Raw genomic sequence first — 26,431 nt, 5'->3', positions numbered from 1 at the left:
TGAATGTGGAATGAGGGGTTGATTGGGGAGTATTTTTTCTTTATATGTCTTCAGCATCTTAGGCTGTTTTTAATTCCTGTTCTTTTGCGGGCGAGTTCCCGTTCCTGGAATGTAATTCTGCTTCAGCGTTTCTCTCGACTCACTGTTTAATGCTGTATGACTGAATGGAAGACGCGGAACTGACGAGTGAAAGAATGCATCTGGAATAGCATATAATGTAGATGCTCTATAGAGCCGATTCTTCGGATTTGCTTTGTCCACTTAAGCACCATAATCAAGGTACGGAGGGAAGACACTAGATTTATCCTTTGTCTCACCCAGTGACTGCAGTGTTACTTCTCCAAGGTTTGGAGTTGAGTCCATTGTTGCCCCAGACCAGTATGTTGTCTCGGTCTCCCAAACAGATCCCCTCCTCTGTTTGTTCTGTCCCTCTTTGTCCAACGTCCAACACTTCATCCACAGCTCAACAAAGCATGATCCAAGGAGCCCCTACTTACAGAATCATTGATGCTACTGGACAAAGACATCATGTCTTCTTCCCAACTCCTCTTCGAGCTACTCTCCTCACTTCCGCCTCAGAATGTCTCCGAACCAACACCATTAACCCCCGACACCGATACCGACCCGAACCTTACAGAGCTTGATTCGTCCGATTTCGAAAGCCTCTTATCGACTAATTCAGGCTTCTCATTCTGTTCGCCATATATATCGCCGCCCTTACCAACTCCGCCTTTGCATCGTGATCGCTTTGTCCCAAGTGTATCCACCGTCGTACAAGGAGCGACGAAACGACGTAACAGCATCAGCGAGAGTCTTCACTCTTTGTTTCATTCTCCGGAAAATAACGCACAGATGACTATTCGTGCGCGATCTGTATCTTCAGGGGGCTCTCTGAGGAGGGGCGCGCCGGTCCCAGCGGAGCAGGATCCGGAGTACATTCAAGAGAATATCAAGGTCGAAGAGGATGATGAGGAGTTTGTTTCGGATGCGGATGAGGTTGATCCGAGTGAACTGAAGATTGAAGAGGCTAAGAGAGCTAGGAAGAAGAAGAGGGAAGTAGATGCCACATACATTCCGAGGAAAGAGGAGGATGACGATGATGTCTTCAACCCCGATGCGAATGAGATGGATCCTAGTGAGATCATCGACAGGGTTACTCAGAGGAATAGGAAGAGGAGACCGGATGTGGATGCTACATACTTGCCTGGAAAAGATGATAGTGGGGATAGCAGCCAGGCCGAAGAAGGGACGGTCAGGGCTTCCAAGAAGAGGAGGGTGATGCCACATACTGCATTAGCATCGTCTGTTGATGCTCGTCGTCTGACCCCTGAGAAGCCGGTGAAGGCAGAGGTTCCTGTGACGCCGTCTGCTCAAACCGCTCCTGTGTATCAACATGGGGTGACTGGGTTCTCGCAGAATGGTAATGTGATGACGGATCTTGGTGCGATCCCATATCCCACGCCGGATACTCTTCGAAAGAAAATTATAACTAAAGCTGCAATCACTTCGTCTGCACTTCCTCGTGCTCGCCATGTCCCGAAGAAGATTCCGAAAAAAGAACATGAGGAGTACGTCCCAGGTGAATCAGTGTCTCCCGAACCGGAGGGAACTCCGATAAAGTCCATCGAGACCGAGAATGTAATCCCAGCCGACTTTACCGAGGATGATAACGAAGAGTATCAGGACAGGCCTATCCATCATACGGAGAAGACGGGTATTGTCTTTGACTTCTCGGTAGAAAGAGCGAAGCGCTGGGCCAGCGCAATCAATGTGCCGAAGGGTCTTTTCAATGAAGAAGAAAGAGATTTGTTCTTTCGCCTTGCCATGCGCGGATTCGAGCCGGTTGTCCCCAGGAGCTGGCGGTATGACTTTCCGACACTACCTGAATCCTTGTATCCTAGGAGCTCCGAGGAGACTGATAAGCCGATCATCGACGTCACTCGAAGCTCTAATCTATATGGTGAGTATTCACTTACTGCGTTACAAGAGAGATACTAATATATATCCAGCTATTAAAGCCTTGACAAGTCTATTTGCCGTCGGAGGCCGTGTCCGCGACTGCGATATCTTACACCAGCAGCCCGAACCCTTGATCAAACTAGCGATCCAGAAATACATCTCCTGGGCTCTCTTTGACGTCAACCTACACACCATGAAAGATGCACTACCAGTCCATGTGATCTATGCTCAAAAGAAACACGAAAAAACCATTACAGCCGTCCGCAAGATGAACACAAGGCTTCAGAAACTTACCCGACAGCACCAAGAAGACCTCGGCGTGGCAAACAACACCTATACAGAGAAAGAGATGGCGAAAATACTTGAGGCTGCCAAATTCCCCCTTCTCACCGGGTTCATTATCTGCGGTCCCATCGTCGCCATCTTGACCCATAGTACTGATCCTCGAGAGATCGGCAACGGCCAAGAAGATGGTCGGTTCATCTCTCAGTTTGACTTGTCGGAACGCGGTCAGGATGTGTGGAACTCATTAGCTATTGCTATTACGGTGATGCATGTTCGTCGGACTATGTTGATGTTGGCGCATCAAGGGAAGGGGAGTTATCGGCCTGGACGGAAGCGTAGTCCTTCGGCTTTTGATGTTGATCGTTGAGGGGATCGTTGGTTTGATGGTGGGTTTGTTTGTAATGGGTTTGGAGTTGCGTAGGTGGCGTGATTCAAGTTGCAGTGCATTTTAGATACTTCAGATACTTAATTGTCTTGAGATGTTCAGATGAAATGATAGAGATGCACATTTACTAGTCCTTGAGTTTGTATCTACAAGTGTAGGTCAAAATTGACCCTACTTCTGCAGTATCACTCTACCCACTCTGATTCCTGGCATTAACAGAAGTTGGAGGTTTACGGAGGACGTGGTGATTCCGATGATGATGTAGGGTGGATAATTTAATTCAAGTTTCTTGCCTAATTGGTATTATAATACTATAGTATTAATGTTCCGAAATATAGTACCTGGTGCACATATCCCATGCATATCTCTTAATATCATACGCACTATTTTATGATAATTCTCCTCACGCCCTGAACCTCTCCCTCTCACAAGCTCCTAAAATCAAATACTACGAAAGAAAGAAGGGATCGACGAGCCAGCTGCAATAAACTTCTCTTCTCGTATATTCCATGTTGGAATCCTATGGAATATTTTCCCCAACGAATCGCCAGGGTATCTCGCAATTCCCGGTATACTTCAAGTATAACACACACGCTTGGGCGTTCTCCAAGCTTACTGGTGTGGGAACATGAGCGAACAATGGATCGATGCGCGTGTGCTTCCATATGGCGTTCAATATCATATTGCAATGCCCCTCGTTTGGGGTCATAGTTGTGATTGTCGGCTCCGCCACATCCCACCCACCCCAGTTCTATGCACATGTAAACCATAGAGAGGCAGAATGTCAAGTTGACTTTACCACCCTTGACTACTAAAAAAGCGTGGAACGTATCTGCCAGCTCTAATACCGGGCTATCGTCCAACCTTATTGCTAACAGCAGCTCATGAAATAAAGCTGTTCAGATTTTGTAGTCATCATCATGGCTATTTTACCAGATACCACGACAAATCCCAAATAACATATGTCGTGGACTTCCATGGGAATGTCTGTATCTCCAGAGTATGTATAGGACTGTAACATCATCCAGATCATCAATGACTGTGATGCTTGGGAGACCATCGAAAAGTCTGCCAGATGGCCATACCAGCCGGCCGTCTCGGATAGCCCATGAAGTAGCGATCATAAAGTCATCTTCAGGCTGTAGTAAAGAAGAGAGCGATGGTGACATATCAGTCATTATGTCGGGCAGCGCCTTTTCAGTAGAGCGGTTGGTGAGAATAACCTGAAAAGAGTCTGGGACCCAATAGTCGAACACTTAAGCGATATGGGTTTGGCCGACTCTGGATACCCTACTGATTGCCTGTTCAATAATGGCCCTGGCAAGAGCCACGCTGAAAAGATGGACATTTCTGTAAGATTGCTGCAGATTCAATCCCATTAAATTCATCACATAGGACATGATGAGAATTTTTCTTATCTTGGTGCTCATTAAAGTTGTTCACGAGCTTATAATGCTTGCTGTGATCAAGATCGGAGTGCAGCACCATGCAATCAAAACCCGCGGCTTTCGGAGTTGTATATATGTAGTTATCCTCGCCTGGAAAGCAGGTACACACGAGTGCCATGTTACTTTGGAGAAGGACTTGGTCACGCAGTATTCCAATTATAAATCTCATCCTGGGTGAGCCTTTTAACATCCCGGCCAGTTGTTGAGTATCTTGCATAAGACTGGTCCTGGGTAGTTTCTTGAACTTCTAGTATAGTGATTTGACCTCGTCCTCACCAATAACCACTTCCTTGTCTCGAATTTTCTTCAGGAAAGTTGGGATCAGACGTCTCTATTAGTTGCAGCAGAGCCATTCGACAAGGCCGTAGTTATGTTGTCATTTAGCGTAGTGTCACTTCCTCGCTGATGACACTTTTGAATTGATATTAGGTGTGGAATCAAAGGACCTGAGATATGAAGTATGTGTTAGGCTGAACACATTGTCGGCGTTAGAAGGATGATGTGGTGGTCACCACCAACCACCAGCGAACCATTCGGCTAGCCGGTAGTTCGTCAAGAATGTACTAACATATCATTCCGTCCTTGCTGGTTATGCATATTTATGTGATGAGCGAAGACGGTTGATTTTGGATGATTCTCTTTCACTGGAATTTGGCGCTTTTGCCAGCTAGATGAAACTGGTGCATTTAGTCGTGGTATAGGAACCGCTGATCAACTCGCCAGCAAGCCCCCATTTCTTCGATATCGAGATCAGGCAGGGATTTATATGGTCTCTGTGAAATCCGCCAGTTTCTGATCAAGGCGCCAGTAACACTCTGCATTTGTAGAGGCAAATCTTTCATTGTTGTCGCTTGGTGCTTTGCCCCGTGGCGATAAGTATATCGTGGTGTGTGAATCATCAGCCACGCAGCCACGCAGCGAGGCGGCTAGATCATAGTGGGTTCGTCATGACCGTCCTTGATGTCTGCTGTGATTTATTTAAGGCAGGAATAAGAAAGTGAGTATTTCCTTTCGCATTTTGCGCTATTCGTTCGTTATTATGACCTTATCGTGGTCCGGAAACCAGCCAGCCAGCCAGTTCATGGCTATGTGGTTAACTCTGATATCGAGTCAGAAAGTATGATTGGCCTTGAGCCTCTGTCTGGGGCTATCTATTTATGTCGGATAAATCGATAGATTGAGGAAGATCGAGAACATGGTGCCGGATCTTCGTGCTTCATTATCACATTTCCTTATGTGTTCATGGGCGTGCGTGCCCTCAGCATTGCCAAAAGCAATCTCTAGGTTGTATTGATCTGCAGAGATCAATAAATTTAAGTTGTCGTCCCAATTCTCATTACTCAAGACCAATGCGGGCCATTATTCGACGATCTTCACTAGATGGTGGGCGTTTATCCAGCATACCTAACATAGTCTCCATGGTGTCAGTCAAAAATAGGCAGCCAGGGAGCATTCGAAACGTACTGGTTCGCATGTATTCTTGCCGCCGTTAGCGAAGTGACAGAGCACGGAAGCCTTATATTAATATAGTATCCAATTTCATATAGAGCACCTTCAGCAGTCTTAGTTGGCATGATATGTCGAAGATAGTGTATATAGAACTTGTAACGTGCTCGGATGGGAACATTGCGCTCAGGGCGGATGTTCTTCGTCTCGTGGCATGGAACTGAAAACCATCAGCCGAGGCAGTCGACCTTTCATTCAAGAAATCAGTGTCCAGGATGTGCTTGAGGAAGGTCGATTGAAGCAAGAAGGACCAGGGAATTTTGACTGTAGCCAGGAAAGTCCTCCTTGTTGCTGAGCCTTCGACATCTCAATCAGTACACTAAGTAGAGGGGAGCGCGCGAAACCCACTGGTGCGCATAGCTTATTATACTCGAAACAAAAGCTACATAGAAAGATGCACGCGCATCCATTTGGCACCCGATATCAAAAGGAACTCTTTGGGCAGGTCTGTAGTTGTTGATCGCGTGGCGAAGACAATGCATACGGGAGTTGAACTTCATGCTCACGGGCATGTATAGCTTTAGGCGGCGAGTCCCCTTCGCCATCGTGACGATCCACCATATGCTCACATGAACAGCCTTCTTGATGCTTTTCATGGGGTGCTCTCGAGTGTGGGCGGATTCGGCACTTTCAAAATGGTTGTATTACCCAAGGTCGGATGAAAAAAGAGGCGACCAGCATTTGATGTTGTGCTTTGCGCTTTTTGCTCGTTATTGCGGTCGAAGAAGAGGAAGACTCTATAACCCTATATAACAATGTCAAGTAACATCAGTTGTCTTGCATCGCTCATGTCTTCCCAACATCGCATCTCACTCACAAGGACAGTCGATGTTATTCCCGCCCAATACACGGCGTTGGAGTCCTTGTGGCGACTACAAGTCGCGGCCTGTGGTGTTTCTTTGCGATATCCCAGAACCTAATTGGTTTTGATGTTGTTGTGCCCCAGGTGACCAATGTGCCACGGCTTGGGAATATCTATCAGATTAGCTGTTGGCTGAGCCGGTAATCCCAGTAACTTGTAGCTTATGCCTCGTCCTCCGAGTCACAGAGGGACCCAGCCCCAGTAGTATCGTGGCTATCTCTCTCCACCCCGACCTACGGAGCAGAGACTTGGAGCTTGGTGTTTTCGACGCAAGCAACAAATGCGTGGTTTTGGGAACAAAGGTCCCCCGTCGTATTCAGAAAGCCACACTTGTGGCGCCGGGTAGCCCTGGCTCAGTCTTTCTGGAACCACTTCAGGATGCTACCCAAATGCCATCTGCCGTTGTTGTTTGTGTTTTGTTTCATCAGTCGCTGTGTGCTTGGTGTAATTAAGTTTGTGGACGTGTTCACTCGGTAACACGTCTTCTTCTGGCTTATTCACACGGTGCAGTCCGGGCCCAGGTTACAAACCCACGTAAAGTATGAATGGTAGACCGAGCACGCCTATACTCCCCATATCCCGGCTTCTACCTGGTACTCTCATTGTACTGTCTGTTGATGTGGCTCACAGGGGTTCATAACCAATGAACAGCCACCTCCACTCTATATTCCTCGTTTAGAAAGCCCTGAGCTGGGGAAAAAGGCTTCGAGTTCTTTTCAATAGAAACTTTCTCCAATGGAGACACTGCGCCAATGAGCTATCAAGTCTCATGTCTCGCTAGTTATATCAACTGATTGTTGGTCCATATGGTGAACCATACTGTAAGCGCTGCTCCAATGTGCCGCAGTCGCGTGGTGGCTCTTTGATCAAACGATGTCAGACCGGATAGAGAATATTAGCTGGAAAGACGGAAAAAACGAAGGATGTCATGTCTCAAGCTCTCACTATGCGGAGCGAGGATCCCGCACGCGGTACAGAATGGTACAGAGGACCGATTATAGAGATTTTGATGTCGGACTTCTGTGAGATACGGTCAGACAGGTTTCCAAAATCGGACAACCAACAGGCATACCGTAGCTGCGATGTACCCGACCATTAAGTCGGTCTACCCTCGTGGTACCTCGTAGGTCAATATCCTTGTCGTCAGGTACGAATATCTTTCTATCTTGGATTTCATGAAGATGCTATTGTGCCCCTGCGATTGAGGGTTAAGTTACGGAGTATCCCTGTATGTCAATTTTTAGCGGTAAGGGCTTATATATGAATCGTATTGTATAGCTTTGTGATAATGTAATAGAGATCCTTTTTAGATTATTTGGGGAAGTTGGAGAGGTAGGGTGGTTGAGGCCTTTATATAGACCGGATCTCTTGGAGACTTCACTGCAATCGCATCGTCACTGAGCCAAATTTACTCTTCATCGTAACTCTGCTTCGTTACATTCCCACGATGAGGCATCATTCACAATATGGCGAATCTATACAACTGGTGATAGTGCTTCAATGCGATTCATACAATTCCTCAGAAAACAGCATGGAATGTGAATGTCGTCAACCGGGGTTTCCTCTACATACATGGATCGAAAGACTTTTTATATGTAGACTCCGTATAATCCGTAATTTATCTATATTTATCGAGTAAGAGACTTGGGGTTTGATCAATATCGGGGCATGAGCTAGTACCTATGAACTCTCATTGTAGCCAAACGGGTAAGGCCGACGGAGAGAAATATATAATACTCAGACTGATATTAGCAGGCGACACCCTTAACGGGATCGATAATCTAAACCAGTAGCAATGTCAGAATAGCGTCTAGAATACTTAATAGAGTAAATAATTATATACAATAGGTACATAGAATCATGTTGAACTGGTTTAAGAAGGATGATTATGCAGTTGGAATCGATCTGTATAATGATGACTAAGCACTCGACCAGCAGATGGAATCCCCGCGGCGACTTCAGTCTTCCTGATTCGATGCTTTCAACGCTTCAGTATACTTAGTGGCACTCCATCATGGATGCGGCCGAAGATAGGGAGGTTAAGCTCCAGCGTGCCTCTGGAGACCTCGTCCAAGAGTTTTCCGAGAAGCTGCCATCTCTCCTTTGGAAGACCCGACCCGACCAGCCAAACACCCGCATTCCACGGAGATGGACCCCCGCCGCAAAAACAGAAAGACTCGTCGGCCTGGTAAGCAAGCTGCCCACGCCGTGCCTGATCCCAATGTCTAGTCTACGAATTTTCCTTTTAGTGACAGCTGACCACTTTGTAGTTAGAGCCGTTTCAGGAGTGGCCGCAGCTGTTGGACCCCCACCTGCAGGCCCTTCTACCCCCTTTAGTTGATGCCTTTCTGGCATATTTGCTGAAGCATCGCGATCAATACGCGTCCAAACCCGCAGGATTGCAAGGCCAGAAGACAGCGTATCCCCTTCCAAGAGCGATCTGCAGGCTGCTTTATACCTTTTGCAAAGTCCGTGGAGTCAAAGTTATCAGCAGGTTCTTGAACAATGAGCCCAAGTATCTTGATCCGCTGCTCCGCGCTTTCGTTGAATGGGATGCCATCAAAGATGAGCCTGAGCTAGGCCTTGGAGACATTCCCCTGCGACTGGTCTGGGAGGAACGATATGTGATGCTGATTTGGCTGTCGCATTTGTTACTTGCTCCCTTCGACCTGGCTTCGATGTCGTCGGATGATATCCCGGTTCCGTATGACAACCTTGGGACTTTGAAACAGATGCCAAACCACACACCGGTGGTTGCAAAGTCTCTACTTTCTGTGGCCTTGAATTATGTTAACGTCTCAGGTAAAGAGCGGGAAGCCGCTACAATTGTTTTGGCACGACTGGTGCTTCGGCGTGATATGCAGGCGCTTGGGCTTTTGACTAATCTGACGGACTGGGCGTTTTCGGTTGTTCAGCCTGCAGGTAATCTTGAACCTCCTTCAGTCTACACGTGTATTGGCGTGTTGTCTTTCATCGCTCGCCTGGGTGCGTCGGGCCAGGTGGAGGACTTTGCTCCCCTGGTTTCTCCCGTCTTTGGACAGACGCTGCAAATCCTGCAAGGAAACTCGGCGGTCTCGGATGTTATTAAGTCTTCTGCACTGGCACGGAAGACTATCATCAAAATCTTGCGTACGGTAACAGTCATGGCCTTGTCGCTCAGTGAGAGGGGAGACAGTACAATCTCGGACGATCAGGTTTCTACGATTTTGGAAGATGCAATTGATCACTTCCTTGTCGCTCTTGCTGATAAGGATACCCCTGTGCGCTTCGCAGCGAGTAAAGCCCTAAGTATTATTACATTGAAGCTGGATCCCGATATGGCCGCGGAGGTCATCGAGGCTGTTACCGGCTCTCTGGAAGAGAACATTCTGTATGAGAAGCGGGACGGCACCATCGTGACACCGCTGGAGGCTCGGAGGATAGGGATCAACACGTTGAAACGGAATTTGAGCGCAGTGGACGCTCAGAGGTGGCAGGGGCTGATCTTGACGCTCGGCCATCTCTTGTTTCGCCGTGCGCCTCCTACCCATCAACTTGGCGATGTACTTCAGCCACTTGTTTCGGGCCTTGACTTCGAACAACGGTCATCAACCGGAAGCTCTGTCGGAACAGGTGTACGTGACGCCTCGTGTTTCGGAATTTGGGCGCTGTCTCGCAAGTATACCACCCAGGAACTGCTTGCCTTGAAACCGCAGACAATCAGCACAGCCACGGCTCAAGGTAAACAAGAAAGCACATTGCAGATGCTGGCGATCGAACTTGTGTGTGCCGCGTGCGTTGACCCGTCTGGGAATATTCGGAGGGGTGCTTCTGCAGCACTGCAAGAGCTCATCGGGCGTCACCCCAACACAATTGCCGAAGGTATACCGCTTGTGCAAGTTGTGGACTACCATGCGGTGGCTCGGCGCTCGCGGGCAATGATCGATGTTGCCAACGCGACCGCTGCTCTCAGCCTCCATTACTGGAGCCCCCTTGTCGAATCATTGATGCACTGGCGAGGTATTGGCTCGCCTGATGCAGAGTCTCGCAGGCATGCAGCCAAAGCAATCGGAGTTTTGAGTACGCAGCAGTCATACAAAACAATGCAACAGGTGTTCCAGCGGCTGCTCAATAGGCTATCTAGTATTCCACACAGTGACGTGGAGACTAGACATGGCTGTCTTTTGGCCATCGCGGCTACGGTTGACGCATTCAACGCCCACCGTGAGAGGGATCCCATAGATGCATCGGACGCAACGAGTGTCTCGCATTATGTGGCCAAGGCGTGGGAGATATTTGGCTCTTCGCTCGGACCAACCAAAGATGACCTCACCCTTCAGACTTTCCGGCCTGAGCTGACAGCGGAGGCCTCTTCTCAGTTGATATGTTCTCTTGCTCAATCAGTTACCCTGGCCCGTGAACCACGAATCTCTCAACCCTCAGTGGATTTACTAACCAAGGCTCAAGAAACGCTCTTGCTATGCATATCACGGAGCGAGGACACTTCTATTGAGAGCTCATCAAATGCAGTATCCGAACTCCTACCTCTTTTACCACCTGACGAACAAGAGAAGATGATTCAGGGGTGGTTTTCCCACATTCATACTACCTGGAACCTGCCAACGGGCCGCGGCCAGATCACGGCCCTGGGCACAGTGTTCAAACAAATTGACAAGAACAGTCCTCTCAGAAGATCTATCATAGACAGCATCATAGAATGTGCAGAGAAAGAAGAACTAATCGAGAAGAGAGTGGCCGCTGTCAAGAGCTTGGCTACCGGTGTTCTGCCGCATATAGGTATGTTTGATTACCAAAAAGTAAAGCAGCTGCTGACGCTTCAAAGACGTAACCGATGATATCCTGAATCACCTCGTACGTTTCTTGAATGATTATACAACCGATAGGCGAGGAGACATCGGTTCCTTGATTCGGCTTGAAGCGATCCAGGCCGCAAAGACGGTCCTAGGAGCAGGGCCAAGACTTCCCAATCAATTGCCTGGGGTGCAAGATATTGTTGGGTGCCTTTGCCGACTTGCAGCGGAAAAGCTCGACAAAGTACGTGTGCAAGCTTGGAATTGTCTTCAGGGCTACTGGGAAACAGCCAATGGCTTTCCGCCGTTGACAAGGTGTGTCTACCATGTGTTTTCAAGATGAGGATACTGATTACATCAGGAAATACGAACACTTCAGTCATGTATCCTCAACAGATTATCTGCTGCAGCTGCTTCAGTTGCAGAGTATTGACTGGCTGCGCCAGCCTCTGTTCCAAGGCCTAGCAACTTCGGCCGTTGCAGGTAGCGAAGGCCTGATTCGGTCATCTCGCTCAGCCCTGGTACAGAGCATTCAAGAAGCAGAAGATCCACAGGCTGCAGTATTGGCCATAATCAAGGACATGGCTGCCATCTTGGGCGAGAACCTGCAAGACGATCGGTTCGCGATTCCTGTGCTTGAGGTCTTGGCGTTCCTGTTGGACAGCTTTGTCTCTTCTGCGCCCGACGACTCGATCCCAAGGTGCTTTTCTCCCATTTGCAGGCTACGACGTCTACTAACATGGAGTAGTCTGCGGAAGCTATTTGTCCTCGTACAAAGAGCGCACTTCAAATCGTCAAACATCGCCCGACTCGAAGCGGCAGTCCGGGCTTATGCACCTCTGTCGAGGATAGAGCAGCTACATACGGAAGTGATCAAGAAAATGACGGCGCTGCTACTGCATCCGTTCCCTAGGGTGAGTAGCGATTTCTCTGCGGTGTTTACAGCTAATCAGAGTAGGTACGTAACACTGTGGCCGAGTATATATACATAGAGACGGAGTTTGAAGTCGTCAAGACGGAAGATTGGTCCAAACCGACCAAGCAGTTGAAAGAGCAGGTTGAGAAGTTGAGGAAGACATTAAGTTGTAATTAGCGCATTTCGTCGGAGTTTTGGATATCCCATGATTCGGCGACTTATCATTCCGCATAAAATGAATTGAGATGAAAAATGAATAATGAATAAGAGATACATACAAGGTCTACTATGTAGTAACGGCAAGATAGAAATGCGAAAAGCAAAAAAGAAATTTCTGTGCATCATCCGTGAATCGAACACGGGCCTCATCGATGGCAACGATGAATTCTACCACTAGACCAATGATGCTGTTGTGGTGGAAAAAAAGTCCATGTTTCACATCATCAACGGCCCGGCTGCTCCACCCAGCAGCAATCACCTGACCCGAAGCTCACCCGCTAAAGCGGCACCCATCCACCGGCCCCGTCGCCGACATATCTACAGTTCGAGACCTACTCCAGGTAGGTAATTCCGAGAGCTCTCACACCAATCCTCCAACTCCTCCACCAACAAGGGTACATCCCACCAAAAATCACAGCAACAATGGCGTCCATAACAGCGCCCACCCCGATACCCCCCAACTGCACGTAAGTCCAAGCCATTCCCCCCATCTCTTCATCCTCCGAACCCGCATCGCAACAAACCCATATAGCAATAACACAAACTAACCACCAACTCACAGAGTCTACGTACAGTTACCTCCCCCACAATTCCCATCCCCACAACTTTACCAATCTTCTAACAGCCCAACGAAACAAAATAGGTCCGCAACCTGGAAGAGCGCATCAAAGTCGACCAGCTAAAAGAAGCACTGGAAGAGATCTTCTCCGAATACGGCACGGTACTTGAAATCGTCGCGAAAACGAACCTGAAAGCGAAAGGACAGGCGTTTGTTGTCTTCGACACCGTGGAGTCGGCGACCCGCGCCATCGACGAAATCAATGGCTTCGAACTCTTCGATAAACCCATGGTGTTGGATTACGCGAAGACGAGAAGTGATATGACAGTGTTACGTGAGGGCGGGGAGGATGAGTTGGAGGCGCACAAGAGACGGAGGTTGGCTGAGAAGGGTATGCATATTCCCCTTTACCTTCCTTTCCTAGTTGATATTGTGGGTTGGTTACATTCTGGATGACAAGGCTAATGGTAGTGTGTGTCTGGTGTAGAACGCAAACAAGCGCACGAAGCCCTCGAAGCTCAGAAGAAGCTCAAGCGACCCCCCGGTGCACCTACGGAACCTGGCCGTCCTGCGAAAACTGCCAAGGGCGCTGGTCTCAAGCCTACCAGTGGGGCTGCGGCGGCGGTTATTCCGGACGAGTATCTGCCTCCGAACAAGATTCTCTTCTTGCGCGATTTGCCCGATACTGCGGATCAGGACAGTCTGACGGCTGTGTTTGGTCGGTTCGAGGGATTCCAGGAGGTTCGGTTGGTCCCCGGACGCAAGGGTATCGCGTTCGTCGAGTACGAGAACGAGTCTGGAGCTATCAGTGCCAAGGAGGCGACGTCGGGGATGCCTATGGGAGAGGCCGGAAAGCCCATTCGCGTTACTTACCAGAGACAATGATTGGGGTGGTTGTGGCTTGTTTGGCGTTGGGGTGGGTATTTCTATTTTTTTTTCTCCCTCGTGTCTAGTATGTCTCTTGTTTTATTACTATTACTACCTACTTGATTTGTTGGATGGTATCTGGGAAGAAAGCATGTCTGATGTCTCTTTTTGAGGTAAATCATTTGGCTGGCGGTGTGATATCTGACAGTGTAAGGCATATGAAGTGACGAAAAAGAACTGCTCCAGGCTAGAAAGTGTAGGTGAGTGAGGTACTAGTTACAGGGCGAAAGGGAATCTGAACGGCGCCTAGAAAATCACGTCGGCATCTTCTTGCTCTCCGAGGACGTCGGGTGCTTCAGGTGCCTCTTCTGCCTTCTTCTCAGCATCCGCGCTTTCCTGCAGCCTGGCTGCTTCTTTCTGCCGCGCAGCCAGGATCTCTGCGTCTGCAGCGGCGTTGTCGCGCTGCTTCTTACCGGAAACCTTCTTCAGGCGGTAGAACTCTTCTCTGTCGAGCTCGTCTAGCTCCGAGTTGATGTCTGGGTGGTGTTAGTGGTGAGGAAGATGTCAGGGTAGGGATACGAACATTTAATGGTGTTTTCAGTACGGGGAATGATGACGTGCTCGCTGTAACCGGTTAGTATCTGGGTTAATGGGCGAACCGCTGCATATCTTACATGGCGTTGACTGTGACAAGTTAGCTTAATGAACGATATAAATTCTGACAGTAGCACGTACCTCTCCGGTTCACCACCTTAATGACCTCGTCTAGAATCACGAATGCGGTCTAAGAACAGCATTAACTCGTCTGACGAACGACACGAGTGTATAAAACCAACCTGTAGACTCGCCAGCTCCACTAGCGTTTCCACCGCTCTGGCATAGGTCTCCCGACAGCGCTGGACCTGCATACCACCCTTTCCGAGACCCGTCAAGCCAAAGTCGTTGATTCCATCCTCCGTGTAGCTCTCAAAATGAGGGAGCAAGACACCAGAGACGTTCTCTTGCTTGGCCCTCACACGGAACCGGGCCTGCTTGGCGGACTCCTGAATTTGGTAGCCAATATCTCCTCCGACCGCATAGCTGACTTCGGCAAGCGAGAAAGCGGCGATTTGCATGACCCGTCCCATCTTCTGCTTGGCCTCATCGATGCGCCGAGTGATCTCTAGACACCGGGGTTAGTGTCCGACATGGTAGGGAGCTTCAGTGAGGAAGGGCTGTCATACCCCGGAAACGCCTGTAGATCGGGATGGGTTAGTGATAACAAGATCCAATTAAATAGCGCCAGTCAAAGAACATACTTGGTCAAAGCCTCACTCTTCCGCTTCAACAAACTGTGTCCAGTCTCGGCACCCTTTAGTTTACCCTTCATCAACCCCAACGACTGGCGAGTCGGAAAAACTGCCTCACGGCCCTGAATAGGTGAGTGTAATTAGTATGCATGCCCCCGCACAGCTCTGAAAGGAGACTGGAGGATCAAATCTGGACATACCACAGCACCCGACATGATTGATACAGACAAAAACACAAATTAACAAAGAGGGAACAAGCAGGGCCACTCCAAACCCGACAAAGGCCACGATAGCTGCAGCGAGGAGGGAGGGCCGCGATATGCGATGACGATGCGCGATAGTGAGCTTGGACCACCCCGTGCCCGCCCGCATGACTGCCGGTCACGTGCACAACGTCCGACTTCATCGCCCGCAGCGCTCGGCGCTTTTCTCCAACCCGCGCGACCAGACAAGCTTTACCCGTTCATGCGACCCCCTTTTCTGCGGATTTCGTGTTGACCGTGTGAGTTGGTCCCGCTCGATTGAGTGGCGCAATGCCAGGGACAATCCTGCCCCCGAGATCCCACCGGCAACACGCTCAGATGGACCGAACGACGGCCTCAGGGCCGGATCTCTACCTGATTGTAAGTGGGGGCGACGCATCCATTGATTTACCAGACAACCCTGGCTAACTGTGCGATGTGATTTCAGGCCGATCAGGATACTGTCTACGAACAGGATCTCCTTCGCAGTCCCGGTAGCATCAAGCCATGGCTTGCCTATATCGAATATAAACAGCAACATGGCACGCTCTACGAGCAAGCCTTTGTACGTTTTCTCTGTCGTCGCAATGACGTCCCGATATACGTGCTAACCAAAGTCATGTGCAGGTCATGGAGCGGGCGTGCAGAGAATTGCCGAGATCTTACAAGCTATGGAAGATGGTATGGAACCTTTCTTTTTCTACCTGCGGAACCCCTCATATTACTATATTCCGTGTCACATCGTGGTGTCAGAATACAGCTGACCAGAGGCAGTACCTCGAATTTCGAACACACCACCTAAAGGGCCGCAACGCGACTGTTTATCGGGCCGAATACCAGAAAGTCAACGCGCTCTTCGAGCGTGCTCTCATCCTGCTCAATAAGATGCCGCGGATATGGGAAATGTACCTCTCCTTCCTGCTCCAGCAGCCTCTTGTCACGCAAACTCGACGGACGTTCGATCGTGCGCTGCGAGCTCTGCCAATCACACAACACAATCGGATTTGGAAGCTCTACAAGATTTTCGCGCGTTCCGCGTCAGGCCAGACAGCTGTGAAGATCTGGGCTCGGTACATGCAGATTCACCCTGAGAATGCCGAGGAGTACATTCAATTGCTCGTCGATATGGGCCAATACACGGAGGCCGTGAAGCGGTACATGGAGATCCTCGACAACCCCCGTTTCCAGTCCAAGGAAGGAAAGAGTAACTTTCAGCTGTGGACCGAGATGGTTGACTTGTTGGTATCAAAGGCGAAGCAGATCGAGACTGGCCCTCAGGTAGGAATTGATGTCGACGCCATTTTGCGCAGCGGCATTGATCGGTTTGCCGACCAGAGGGGCAAGCTGTGGGCTGGCTTGGCCACGTACTGGATCACCAGAGGCAATTTCGAAAAAGCTAGAGATGTCTTTGAGGAAGGTATCACGACGGTCATGACAGTCAGAGACTTTACCCTGATCTTTGATTCTTATGTCGAATTCGAGGAGTCTATTATCGGAAGCTTGATGGAGTCAGCAGCAACCCGAACTGACAAGGGACAAAGTGACGAGGAAGCCGACTTCGACCTTGATCTGCGGATGATGCGATTTGAGCAACTGATGGACCGACGACCGTTCCTTGTTAACGATGTGCTGCTCAGGCAGAACCCCAACAATGTCATCGAGTGGGAGAAGAGAGTGGCCCTCTGGGGAGACAACAAACACGAAGTCGTGCAAACATACACAGCAGCTATTGCAGCTATCAACCCCAAGAAGGCCCATGGCAAATTCTCCGAACTTTGGGTCAACTATGCCAAATTCTACGAGAATGGAGGCGACCTGGACACAGCTAGAGTCATCTTTGAGAAGGCTGTCAAGGTTCCTTTCAAATCAGTGGCTGAACTGGCCGAGACATGGTGCGAGTGGGCGGAAATGGAACTCCGGAGCGAGAACTTCGACAAGGCCGTGGAGATCATGGCGAAGGCAACGCAAGCACCGAAGAAATCGACTGTTGACTATTTCGACGAGAACCTGTCACCTCAGCAACGTGTGCACAAGAGCTGGAAGTTGTGGAGTTTCTATGTCGATCTGGTCGAAAGTGTGTCTTCCCTGGAGGAGACCAAGAAGGTGTACGAAAGGATTTTCGAACTGCGCATTGCTACCCCTCAAACCGTCGTCAACTACGCCAATCTCCTGGAAGAGAACAAATACTTCGAAGATTCCTTCAAGGTCTACGAGCGTGGATTGGATCTCTTCAGTTACCCTGTTGCATTCGAGCTGTGGAATCTCTACCTGACCAAGGCCGTTGACCGGAAGATTGGAATTGAGCGACTCCGCGACCTGTTCGAACAGGCCTTGGACGGATGTCCTCCCAAATTTGCCAAACCTCTCTACTTGATGTACGGCAACCTGGAAGAGGAGCGCGGTCTGGCCAGACATGCCATGAGAATTTACGAGCGTGCTACCCGCGCCGTCTCAGACGAGGACAGATTCGAGATGTTCGAGTTCTACATCACGAAGTCGGCTTCAAACTTCGGATTAACTTCCACGAGACCCATCTACGAACGGGCCATTGCAGCCTTGCCCGACCAAGAAGCGAAGGAAATGTGCCTCAAGTTTGCAGAAATGGAGCGGAGACTCGGAGAAATCGACCGGGCCCGTGCGATCTATGGACACGCGTCTCAGTTCTGCGATCCCCGTACCAATGCGCCCTTCTGGCAGAAATGGGAGGCATTCGAAGTCCAGCATGGAAACGAGGACACCTTTAAGGAGATGCTTCGTATCAAGCGCAGTGTTCAAGCACAGTACAAGTAAGTGATACCCACATATATTAAGCAACCAGCTCATGACTAACCTCAAAACAGCACCGATGTCAACTTCATCGCTTCCCAGGCGATTGCCCGCAGTCAACAGCGGACCCAAGACGGCGGCAAAGAAAACGAGCAAGATGGCGAGGATGCGGCGGCGGAGCGTGCAGACGCAATGGCAGCATTGGAGCGACAGGCTCGTGCCCCCGTGGGCTTTGTCGCCGCCAGCACCGGACCAGAAGGTGGCAATCGGTCACCTCCAGCTGGCCAGGAACAGCAGCCTTCGGCTGCTCCAGTCAACCCGGATGCGATAGACCTCGATGACGACATGGATGCTGACTAGTTTTTTCTTTCTCGTTTCTTCTTGCTCAATTTACCTGTATACCATTCCTTTTATCTTTTGAATAGCTGCACTGCAATCTCAATGACAACATCTCATCATCCACCATCAAATTCAAGATGGAAATTGCTGCAAATCTCCTGACTTTCCATCGTCATCGCCATCAATCACTCTTCTATACTTTCCCCACTTACCATCTACCCCATCCGAGCAGTCACTGTGGCTACTGGACCCTTTTGAATAGCCCAGAACAACCCCTCCAGATCATCTGTACCACTCGACCATCCAACTTCTTTCTCCTTTGTTCTGATCTCCAATCCATTCTACCAGCCCGCGCACGCGCACGCGTTTTTCGTTTCCCACCTCGCTCTATATTTGTTATACTTATAGGATACCTATTTAGTTAGTACATCCCATTATTCTCTTCGGCGTTGCTTTACTATATAGTATAGTATAGACAGCCTGAATCGGAGCTGAGCTTATTTGTCTGTTGCTGATCGATCGTGAACCTTTCTTTACCCTTTATAGAATATGCTTGCTGTGAATGAGTTTCAGGTTGTAGACCTTTCTCTCTCTCGTCCAATTCAGTGTCTACTAGGTATTTGTAATTATAATTACCAAGGTGGAAATAGGAGGTTTCTCTTTCGATCCTATGTATGAATGGTTCTGATTGTATGATTAATACCATCGAGAAGAGAGAAACTAACAGCAGGTTCTATCTATGCTTCAAGTAGGTACTTAGTTACCTCGCAGATTTTCGACACATACACAAACAACGAAACATGAAATATGCATGCTTGGGGGATAGTTCAGTCCCCGTCACTAGATTAGTCAATGTATCAAACCAAAGAAAAGGCAAAACGGTCTTTCTTCATGATGAGCAGTTGATTATATTTACAGGGTACACAGGTAGGTGGGTAGGTATTTTTGCAAAACATGGATGGTAAGTGGCAAAGGCAAAATCGAATATAACCCACGCTATAAAATGCCCGAGGTACATGGAAAACAATGGGTAACAAAAAAGTGAATATTGGGGATAAAATTGATCATTACAGTGCCCGTCAGTGCCTGACGTGTCTCAGTAACTGGAATGATTAATCCTGTTTAGCCGCCGGTGCTTCGGTCTCTTCTGCTTTGGCTTCGGCGGCAGCTTCAGATGAGGCCGGTTGCTCTTCTGCGCTGGTACTGACTTGCTCTTGGGGTTCAGCAGGGGGAGTTGGAGTTGACGGGGCAGGGGAGGGAGCCACGGAGACGGGGGCGGATTTCTCGTCGGATGCATTGGGGAAGATTTCCTTGAACAGATCAGGCAGGAATCGTTCCAGGCGTTTCTTGGTCTCTGTCCAGATGGGCTCCTTGCTGGGATCCTGGGAAGGAGGGACCAGGTAGCCTCCGTCTGCCATGACGAGGAGGATGTTCTTGAGACTTTCAGGGATTGCCTCTTCCTGTTTGGGGTTAGTGTTGGGCTATGAGTTCAGGTTGTAGTAAGGCAACTTACCAGGCTGTCTCCTTGGCCACTGTTCATCATCCGGTCGAGGATATCGAGGATCTTGAGCCACAGATCGAGCATGCCGTCACGGTTGGGAAGCTGGTCGAGGTAGCGCAGGAAGATTTTGCACACCAAGATGGCCACTTGGACGCGGGTTTCACCCATTCCCAAGGGATCGGAGTGGTATACTTCGGGCTTCAATAACCGGAGGATAAGAGGGAAGAGAACTTGGTCGAAGATGGCTGTCCACTCCTTCTCATCGGTGGAGCTGATCTCAAGGGAAAGGAGAGTTCTTTGTAGAGCTGAAACAGCATGGTGACGGATATCTCTGCATGGGTTGATGCATTGCGCAGTCAATGATTGGAATATAGGGGACCAGTAGGCGGACCAGGCTATGAACACAGGTTAGTTCAAGTTTTAATGTATAGAGATCCTCTTAGACGAACCTTCGCTTTCCTCGAGGTGTGACTGCTTGATTAGGCTCGGCACACGCCGGGTCAATTGCAGGACGAAACCGATGGCCTTAACGCCACGTGATACCACCTCATTCTCACTACCAGCATCGTCAGTATTACAAAGTCGGTACAAGCGTGAGTATTTCAAGGGCGTACCTCGGCTTTGAAGGCTTGACAGCTTTGCCACGTCTTCCATGCGCGTCCCGCTGACGCTCTTCAATATAGCCTACGCTACCGGCGCTGATGAAGTCATTTGCAAGGCCAACGGCAGCCTCATAGTTATCGGCAGTGATTATGGGAGGATTCGAGTCCACAATGGAGTGTAGCAGATCGAACACAAGTGGAGCAGCTTCCTTGTGAGGCAGCAGTCTCTGCAAGATGGACCAGAAATCAGGAGAGACGGTGATCTCGTTCCGCAAAAGCCCGGGGCTCGAGATGCAGCGGGATAAGCTCTTCACTACCGTAACGGCGACGCTTTCCAAGATGTCCTGGTCAAAGCCAGAGATGCCGTGCAAGATTACAGGAACCCTCATGAAAGGCTGATCCTAAACGCTGGTCAGTGTACTAGAAGGTCGTAAGGAGGGAGCTGACATACGTGGCTCAGCCGGAGCAGGTTCAGCAGATAATGAATGATTCGGGACAAGGCCAAAGAATGGATGTTTCTCGCGTCGCGAATGAACGCTTGTAACGTGGTCAGGAGTCTCTCCCCGAGAGCCTCTAGGGTTTGCGAATCCCGCAAGGTCAGGATAGTCGCTAGTTCAAGGAGGTACATCATGCCTGGGTCGTAGTTGGACCTGCTGCCATCGGTCCTGCCGTTGGACGCCCTTGAGCCAGCTGAAGGTCGTTCGGGCTTCACGACAATGACTGCCGGAGCACTTTCTTCGGGCATCTGGGCCAATAGCGCTTCTACAACCAAAGTCACCGTCTCCAATGGAAGGGACCTAGAAATCAGGTTAGAGATACGAGTAACAAAGGACCGCGAATGGTACTACTCACTTGATATTTGCCAAGATGTCGGCTGTAGAACAAGCGGTAATGCAGTCCACAGTGCACAAGGTGTTCTCCAGCTCTTCATCCGACGGCTCCGGAGGCTCATCAGCTGCGTAGCTGGAGAGGTATGACGTGAAAGCAGATAGAAGCCCAGTTTCCGTATTCCGTCCATCGCGGTCCACGACTTGCGACGGAGTCTGCAATGGAATTGGCGAGATATCAAGCTCAGCGGTAAGATTGGAATCGAGCGCAGGAATAAGAGAATTAATGAACAGGTTGCTAAGGATTCGAGCCACATAGGTCCAGCCCTGCTGAACTGCGGCTTCATTGCTAGCCAATACACGGAAGAGTACCACCGCGGCCAGTTGGGCCCTGAAATCCCGCCCGAACTTCACCGCAAGTTCGCTCACCATCACGCTCTTCTGACCGGCCTGCACTTCGGTGTTGAGAGCGGTACTGGGGGGCTTTTCGGTAGCCAAGGTACTGATCGAGGACAGACAAAAGACGATCCGGTCGAAGGCGTCGGTTAAGCCATGACGGGCAGCGATTTGGGCGCACTGATCGAATCCAGTGACAACCCGGGAGTAAACTGCGTCATCCGAGGCAGACATGAAGACATAAGATAGAGTCGCGACCACCGGTTTCCAGGTAGCGGCGAACATCTCAGCGTCGTAGATGTTGGTTTCACCAACAACCAACTCTCCGGCAGAGGAGGATTTCAGCAACAATTCCCGCCACGCAAAGTCGAATGCGTGCTGGTTATCATGCTCATCCGGCAAAATGATCTCATTATGTTTGATTGAATCGTAGATCTCCTGCAAGAATTCAGGTGCGAAGTCCTGGCCTGAATTCACGCCCCGCAGATTCCGGGAGAAATCGGTACAGGACATGCGATTTTGGGACTTGATGTTGGGGTTGTAGAGCTCTGTATTAAGCATGATGATGGCGTACGTTAGCACAAAGGCAGCGTCTTTGTCGGCGATCTGAGCGGGCTGGGCCTTTTGCATGTATTTCTCGGTGAAGGTGGTGACGATACGTTCGATGAGGGGTGATTCGCCAGGCAAACGGAAAGCACCCAGGAGATCACGGAGGGCATCTACGATGGTCTTTCCAGAGAAATCGAACAGCTCGACAAAGGCATCGAGCAGCTCTTCATTATTGCGCTTGGACAAATATTCACCCAGCATCTTCTTTGACAACCGAGTCGTCCCCTTCAAGAAACGAGCAACAAGGGCGGGATCACTCGGGTCTTCGATGATACCGTGGGATGCCAGATAAGCAATCCCAGCTTTGGGATCCTCGTTGAACTTCTGGGCGGCGTGAATGATCAGCTTCTTCGTCTTGCGCTGGCTCCGGAGCTGCTCGATGGGGGGGAAACCCTCGTGCGACGGCTCGTCGTCAAGTCGATCGTAGATGAATTGAACGTAACCAAGTAGGGCGTCCAGACACAGCGGAGGCACGTTGGTCGTGCTCCACGTAGCTGAATCCGGAAACGCACTACGTGAGAGCAAGCCGACCATGTCCTCGCACAGGTCGGCCCGATCGACATCGCAGTCGTAGTTGATGAAAAGCTCTACCATGAAGCTCGGGATGCGTGCCAGCACGCCAATGCTCTCGACCATGGCTTCCCGGGTCTCCGGCCTCCGCGACCCACCTTCCAGACCCAACTGTTGTCTATCCTTAACGGGAACCGGCGTGGATCTTCCACTATTCGTTTGCGATGGCGACGGCTTCACGAGCTTGGGCACCTGCGGGACACCGTCGTAAAGGGCCGGATTGATGCCGGGCTCTTTCGGAATTTCGACCTTCGGGTGCAAACAGGCGACCAGGTAGGACAGGTAAAGCTCCTGCTGCAACTTCAAGACCGGCCGACAAGTTAGCAACAGAGTGCCGGCGACCCTCAGTGACGCCGTTAAGATTGCGATGTTCTCTGATCGAACCAGCTGGAAGAGGTGCCGGCATAGGTCGTCTTGCGCCAGCGTCGCGAGACTTGGGTGTTTCGCAATAGACGGACCCGCGACCTCCAGGGCAACGTCAATGATCCTCAATGCCATGACCTTCATCGGCTCGGTATGTTGGCGGTTGTGCGGATCTAACAGGTCGATGAGGACGCGGAACAGTTCACGAATGGACGGTAAAGAGTATGGTTTCACTTCGTCACCGGTGTCGTCCTGGGGGTTGGGCGGGGCGGCAACGGCACTTCCATTCAGCATCTGCTCCGGCGATCCATCTCGGCTGCCGCGATCGCGATCAGTGACCCCGGTGTCGGAACCCATGGCGGATGGATGTTGCGAGGTCACGGTATTCCCGTCGACGGACGGATCCATCTTCAAGTTGGTCTGCTCGGACTCGGTGCGCAAAGGAGCTTGGGATCCGGTTTCGTCGTCCTCGGAGAGTTCCAGGTGCGACAGGCGCATAAAAATGACCTGACACATGTTGACCATGGCCATTTCGGCCGATCTCCGCAACACCTCCGACAGGCGGACCTGACAACACATGCTCAGACCGGTTTCCATCATCTCACAAACACTCTCGTCTCCGAGCAGCTCGCCCTCGGGCCGAGACAGCATCCCTTCCATCAGTTTCAAGATCCGCAGCAAGACGATCTCATCGGCGGCCGAATCACTGGCTTCGAAGCGACAATGGGTAATGGCGGCCGAGAGGAGTTGCATGGCCATGGGGAGTCTGGGAGAATCGCAACTAATGATGTTGTAGGCGAAGAATTTGGTCAGGGCGACAAGGGCCAGGGAGGTAATGGCGGCGGAGGTGGAAGAGGATCGGATGACCTGGAGGAACGGGTGAAGCAAGGCAGGAGCGTCAAAGGATCGGATATCTTTGCAACCCTTGAGGTCGCTCCGCAACCTGGCAAAGGCTGAAATCAGCGGGTTATCTTGCATACTCTTGCCCTTCTTGCCCCGGAGACCCCAGCGGTTCGCGAGGACGTGATCCTCATCGGCGGAGGACATTCTCGATCGTGGACGGGGCGGCGTAGACCCATTGCGGGGGCTTGGGGGCGCCGATGTATCTCGGTCGTAGACACGAGAGACGGCGCCTCCGCCGAGGATGGCAGAGACGGACGAGTGAGCCCAGCGGGCATGTTTTCGCATGGCCGATGTGACTGTGATGCATTCCGTAATGACCAACGCGACCGGATCGACCGCGATGGGTAAAGGCGTGGACGACATGATGAAGAGCAGGAAGGGAGAGGGAACGGCCAAAAGAAAGTCGCCGAACAGTGGGAGGCAATTCAAATCATGGCCCTACTCGAACAGAGCAGCGAGAGGGAGGGGGAAGGAGGGGAGGAGGAGGAATGAGGAGAGGAAGTTGAAGGAGCCGAGGGGAGGAGGCAAGTTGAGTTCGGCGAGCGGGAGGAACACAACAGCTGGTCTTCTTTGGGCTCCGGCGAGCGGAGAGCCTGCCTGAGGTTCTCCATCCCTGCCCGATGGGGTTTAGGCCCGAATCCGTCTCCGGCGGCCAAACAGTAGAATCACTGCAGTAGATGCGATGCTATTTATTAGTGTCTAGATATTTCATGTCGGTATATCATACAATATAAATATTTAAGGGTTTCTTGACCGGTGAGGTAATTTATTATGACATTAAAGTTCCTTTCAAAATACATCAACCCTAAGGCAAAAATAATAACTCTCATGGTTACTACGCACCCAAGCGACAGTCGCTGCAGTAACTACTTTATAACTCTTGTCGCTTGAGGAGGGGAAATCTGCAAGGGTTGCTTCCCCCATGGCGATTTGCTGAGGATAGTTGCGGGGGTTGCATGAGGATGCCTTGCTTGATCCTCAGAAAGTTAAACCTGTAATAACTTATTTGTTCAGGAGAAGAGCTGATGGTTATGGTAAAATCTTATAATGAACATATATGAAGGAACGGGAGGGTATTCCCGATCCACACCCATGAAGAACAATTGATTGATTGCTTGATTGATTGTGTGGTTTGGGCCTGGGTTTAAGGATAGTAAGGATCCATGGTTGGGATTGTGTGATGTTTTGAAGGTATGGGCGGTGTGGCCAGTGAGAGCAGTAGCCTCGATCTATCAATCTGGCAGTCCGCAGTAGCTATGTACCGGTCCCACATTCGGTCTTTTTTATTTTTATTTTTAAATCAAATCGTTTAGTATTGTTTTGGTTATCTGACTGACGATATAGTAAACAACTGCTTGTTTCCTCCAGGATGATCAACACATCCATGATGCACCCTAATCCACCCTTACCTGAGTAGTAATTGAGTAACTTCGGCGCGGGTGTGACCCTCTCGTGGACATTCCATGAATCTTCCCGTGGCTTTCTTTTTCCGGACAATTGTTGACAGTTGGCGCACTTTCCCCCTTTCTACACGTGTCGGCGTGTGATTTCTTCGATTCTGTGCTGTTGGGAATGGAAGGAAAGTACTAGAAGTAATCCGGACAATTTTATAGATGGTATACTTGGTAAGGGTACATACTGTAGGAAATAAGCTATTAGCATTCCTTTCCCAAATTAAGAGTGTCATACTCCGTACTATGTGTCACTCTTAAATTTTTATTCACTGTGAATGAAGGAAAGAGGATAGTCGATCTGCCACCGATCTAAACTAAACCAGATTAAGGGTTTGCCAGATCCTCTCCCCCGCGTGTCCGAAACACAAAAAAAGAAGAAAAAGAGAAAAAGGGCGCGTCACACTCCCAAACCGGCCAGACCCGATCTTCTCTTTCTCTTCCCCTCATCGTGGAGGGCTGCAGCAGCACTAAATCCATCAGCGACCAACTTTAGTCGCCAGTCGCTCGGTCCAACGCTGCAAATCCCCTGCAAGTCCCTCACCTGGCTGTCAAAAGACGAAAACAAACACACTTACAAGCTTATTCCTGTGTCTCTCTGTATCTCTCGTCTCTCTCTCCCCATCTCAGTGTCCGTCAGTGTCTGTGTGTCTGGGCCCTTCCCCTCAGAAACGCGTCTTACGATCCCGATCGATCCATTGATTGATTAATTAAATCATCGCCATCACCGCCGCTGCTTGACTTTCTCTTTCTCCTCTTCTTCCCTTCTCCTCCTCC

The 26,431-nt window shown here is 50.1% G+C and overlaps 5 protein-coding genes and 1 non-coding gene across 6 annotated transcripts; 3 read left to right on the top strand and 3 right to left on the bottom strand.

Moving 5' to 3' along the window:
• Nucleotides 1-528: 528 nt before the first annotated feature.
• Nucleotides 529-2,611, top strand: AtWU_00360 (uncharacterized protein; the record flags this gene model as incomplete). Its single annotated transcript, XM_035495476.1, has 2 exons — nucleotides 529-1,960; nucleotides 2,010-2,611. 2 exons carry the CDS (start codon nucleotides 529-531, stop codon nucleotides 2,609-2,611), a joined length of 2,034 nt encoding a protein of 677 aa, XP_035351369.1.
• A 5,848-nt stretch (nucleotides 2,612-8,459) lies between these two features.
• Nucleotides 8,460-13,814, top strand: AtWU_00359 (ARM repeat-containing protein; the record flags this gene model as incomplete). The annotated part of the gene is made up of 7 exons (XM_035495475.1): nucleotides 8,460-8,633; nucleotides 8,716-11,221; nucleotides 11,268-11,550; nucleotides 11,597-11,935; nucleotides 11,984-12,149; nucleotides 13,014-13,320; nucleotides 13,417-13,814. The coding sequence occupies 7 exons, from the start codon at nucleotides 8,460-8,462 to the stop codon at nucleotides 13,812-13,814; spliced, it is 4,173 nt and encodes a 1,390-aa protein (XP_035351368.1).
• Nucleotides 12,489-12,559, bottom strand: AtWU_t14. The gene has a single exon. It is a non-coding gene; the product is annotated as a tRNA-Gly (tRNA).
• A 288-nt stretch (nucleotides 13,815-14,102) lies between the features above and the next one.
• On the bottom strand, nucleotides 14,103-15,300 carry AtWU_00358 (H(+)-transporting V1 sector ATPase subunit D; the record flags this gene model as incomplete). The annotated part of the gene is made up of 8 exons (XM_035495474.1): nucleotides 14,103-14,332; nucleotides 14,380-14,420; nucleotides 14,471-14,480; nucleotides 14,532-14,580; nucleotides 14,633-14,958; nucleotides 15,020-15,030; nucleotides 15,095-15,207; nucleotides 15,286-15,300. 8 exons carry the CDS (start codon nucleotides 15,298-15,300, stop codon nucleotides 14,103-14,105), a joined length of 795 nt encoding a protein of 264 aa, XP_035351367.1.
• Nucleotides 15,301-15,666: 366 nt separating this feature from the next.
• AtWU_00357 (mRNA splicing protein SYF1) lies at nucleotides 15,667-18,453 on the top strand (the record flags this gene model as incomplete). The annotated part of the gene is made up of 5 exons (XM_035495473.1): nucleotides 15,667-15,708; nucleotides 15,776-15,892; nucleotides 15,955-16,008; nucleotides 16,102-18,113; nucleotides 18,168-18,453. The coding sequence occupies 5 exons, from the start codon at nucleotides 15,667-15,669 to the stop codon at nucleotides 18,451-18,453; spliced, it is 2,511 nt and encodes an 836-aa protein (XP_035351366.1).
• Nucleotides 18,454-19,544: 1,091 nt separating this feature from the next.
• On the bottom strand, nucleotides 19,545-24,566 carry AtWU_00356 (Sec7 domain-containing protein; the record flags this gene model as incomplete). The annotated part of the gene is made up of 6 exons (XM_035495472.1): nucleotides 19,545-19,892; nucleotides 19,946-20,328; nucleotides 20,383-20,489; nucleotides 20,548-20,936; nucleotides 20,987-21,332; nucleotides 21,388-24,566. The coding sequence occupies 6 exons, from the start codon at nucleotides 24,564-24,566 to the stop codon at nucleotides 19,545-19,547; spliced, it is 4,752 nt and encodes a 1,583-aa protein (XP_035351365.1).
• Nucleotides 24,567-26,431: the final 1,865 nt, after the last annotated feature.

The sequence above is a fragment of the Aspergillus tubingensis genome (assembly GCF_013340325.1).
Source record: "Aspergillus tubingensis WU-2223L DNA, scaffold_1, whole genome shotgun sequence".
In the NCBI taxonomy this organism is placed as follows: Eukaryota; Fungi; Ascomycota; class Eurotiomycetes; order Eurotiales; family Aspergillaceae; genus Aspergillus; species Aspergillus tubingensis.
Note: the sequence above shows the minus strand (reverse complement) of the source record. Positions and strands in the feature narration are given on the sequence as shown.